Source organism: Eimeria mitis, genomic scaffold, assembly GCF_000499745.2.
Source record: "Eimeria mitis Houghton genomic scaffold, Emh_scaff268, whole genome shotgun sequence".
NCBI lineage: Eukaryota > Apicomplexa > Conoidasida > Eucoccidiorida > Eimeriidae > Eimeria > Eimeria mitis.
Window position 1 is genome coordinate 1,134 of NW_013571023.1, and position 2,803 is coordinate 3,936.

General features: G+C 36.6%; 1 protein-coding gene across 1 annotated transcript in view; it reads left to right on the top strand.

Moving 5' to 3' along the window:
- EMH_0006120 (uncharacterized protein) overlaps positions 1-2,803 on the top strand; it is a gene marked incomplete at both ends in the record, with an annotated part of 10,579 nt that overhangs the window by 786 nt on the left and 6,990 nt on the right. The window contains 3 exons of the mRNA XM_013497445.1: positions 888-951; positions 1,536-1,902; positions 2,295-2,697. Of these exons, the coding sequence (XP_013352899.1) occupies positions 888-951; positions 1,536-1,902; positions 2,295-2,697 (834 nt within the window). The remainder of the gene's footprint in view (positions 1-887; positions 952-1,535; positions 1,903-2,294; positions 2,698-2,803) is intronic.

The window sequence follows — 2,803 nt, forward strand, 5'->3', positions numbered from 1 at the left end:
TTTGTTTTTGTTTTCTGTTGGTTTTATGCTGTTTTATTTGTTAATTAATTAATATTTATTTGTTTGTTTCTTTTTTTTTTATATGTGTACATATATATATTTATTTATTATTTTATTTATTTTATTTATTTTATTTATTTTATTTATTTTATTTATTTTATTTATTTTATTTATTCGTGTATTTATTTATTTATTTATATATTTTGCGATTATATTATTATTTATTTTTTTTTTATGTTTTTGCCTGTTCAGTTACTTCTTATATATTTATATATTTATATATTTATATATAAATATATATTTGTATTTATTTATTTATATTTATTTATTTTTTTTTATTTTTTTTATTTTTTTTTTATTTTTTTTATTTTTTTTTTATTTTGTTGTGTGTAGGTCACTCTAGCACGATAAAATTACGGCCCGGGGTTATTGGATTTCTTAGGTAAACCTTTTTATTTTTTTTATTTTTATTTTTTTTTTTATTTTATATTTTTATTTTTTTATTTTGTTTATTTTATACATTTGTTTACTTTATACATTTGTTTGTTTATTTTGTTTATTTATTTTGTTTATTTTATTTATTTTATTTATTTTATTTATTTTATTTATTTTATTTATTTTATTTATTTTATTTATTTATTAACCCCAAACCCTAAACCCTAAACCCTCATTAACGTTTTTACTGTATTTCGCTTTGTTTCTGTTTTATTTCTTCTGTTACCTCTTCTTACTCTGTCTCTCTGTTCTTTTGCTGCTGTTTTTTCTTTTCTTCTTTTCCAGCATCTTTTAGGGTTTTTAGGGTTTAGGGTTTAGGGTTTAGAGGGTCTAGGGTTTAGGGTTTAGGGTTTAGGGTTTAGGGTTTAGGGTTTAGGGTTTGTGTGTTGCAGAGAGATGTCTCGCTACTTTGAGTTGTTTTTATATACTATGGGCACAGCAACGCATGCAAAGACCGTCAGACCCTAAACCCTAAACCCTAAACCCTAAACCCTAAACCCTAAACCCTAACCCCTCTAAACCCTAAACCCTAAACCCTGAAGATGGATACAGGAGAGTTGCTGCACTGTATTCAGAGTGCTGCTGCTATTATTATTATTATTTCTCTTTCTGTTGCTGCTGTTGCTGCTGCTGCTGCTGCTGCTGTTGCTGCTGTTTTTTCATCTTCATATTTATAATTATCTCTTGCTGCTGCTGCTGCTGCTGCTGCTGCTGTTTCTGCTGCTGTTTTTTCTGCTGCTTCTCCTCTCCTCCTGTTCCTTCTGCTGCTGCTCCTTCTGCTGCTGCTCCTTCTGCTGCTGCTGCTGCTGCTGCTGCTGCTGCTGCTGTTGCTGCTGCAGTCGTTGCGTGTACTAGACCCAGCTGGTTTATATTTTGGTTGTCGCTGCTTCACGCGTAGCGACAGCATAAGCGGCAGCAAAAGTTTATATAAAATATTTCCGAGAGAAGCAAAACTAGCATTTGTTGTTGATGATATAGATTTTGTATGGAGGGAGTTTAATAAGTGTATTAAAATAGAAGGTTATTACTTCTTCTCTCAGCAGCAGCAGCAGCAGCAGCAGCAGCAGCAGCAGCAGCAGAAGCAGCAGCAGAAGCAGCAGCAGAAGCAGCAGCAGAGGAAGCAGAAAGGGAACGTGCAGATGATGCTGCAGCTGCAGCAACAAAAACAAAAACACAAACAAATTAAAGATAATAAGCAACAGCAGCAGCAACAGCAGCAGCAGCAGCAGCAACAGCAGCAAAAGGAAACAGAGAAAGAGAAACAAGAAATAGAACAGCAGCAGCAGCAGCAGCAGCAGCAGCAGCAGCAGCAGCAGCAGTATGATGAAGCTGTGCGTACACTGCAGCAAGAATATCTGCTTCAGTGGCTAGCAGCAGCAAAACCCTATTGTAATTATCTACACTCAGGTATTTATTTTTTTATTTTATTTTATTTTATTTTATTTTATTTTATTTTATTTTATTTTATTTTATTTTGTTTTACTTTATTTTATTTTATTTTATTTTATTTTATTTTATTTTATTTTATTTTATTTTATTTTATTTTACTTATCTTATTTTATTTTATTTATATTATTTTGTTTTATTTTATTTTATTTTATTATTTTTTTATTATTTTATTATTTTATTAGTATTATGGTGGTAGGGGTAGTGGTGGGAAGGAAAGGGGGGGGTTTGTTGCTGCTGTTGTTGCTGCTGTTGTTGCTGCTGTTGTTGGCGGTGCTACTGTCGCTGCTACTACTGTTGCTGCTGCTGATGCTGCTGCTGCTGCTGCTGCTGCTGCTGCTGTTTTGCTGCAGTCCGCACGAGGCGCCCAGCAGCAGCAGACGGCGGTAGGGGGAGGCAGTCTGCTGCTGCTGCTGCTGCAGAGCAGCAGCAACTGCATGCGCAAGCACATCTCCAGCAGCGGAGAGAACAACGCGAAGAAAGAGAAAGACAGCAGCAGCAGCAGCAGCAGCAGCAGAAGCAACAGCAGCAGCAGCAGCAGCACAGTGTTGCTGCTGCTTCGGAAGCAGCAGCAACAACCGCAGATGCTGTGGCTTCAGGCGTGAGCGCTGACCAAGCCAAACAGCAGCAGCAGCAGCAGCAGCAGCAAGAACAGCAGCAGCAGCAGCAGCAGCAGGAGGAAGCAGCAGCAGCAGCAGCAACAGGAGATGTTGTGCGTCAGCAGAGCAGCAAGAGACCGTTTGCTTCCTTAAGCCAGTGAGGCCTTCTTCTGTTGCTGCTGCTGCTGCTGCTGCTGCAGCAGTGTGTATGTGTTCTATTCTTTAGGGCTTCTGATGAAGACAACAAAAAACAAAACAAAGAA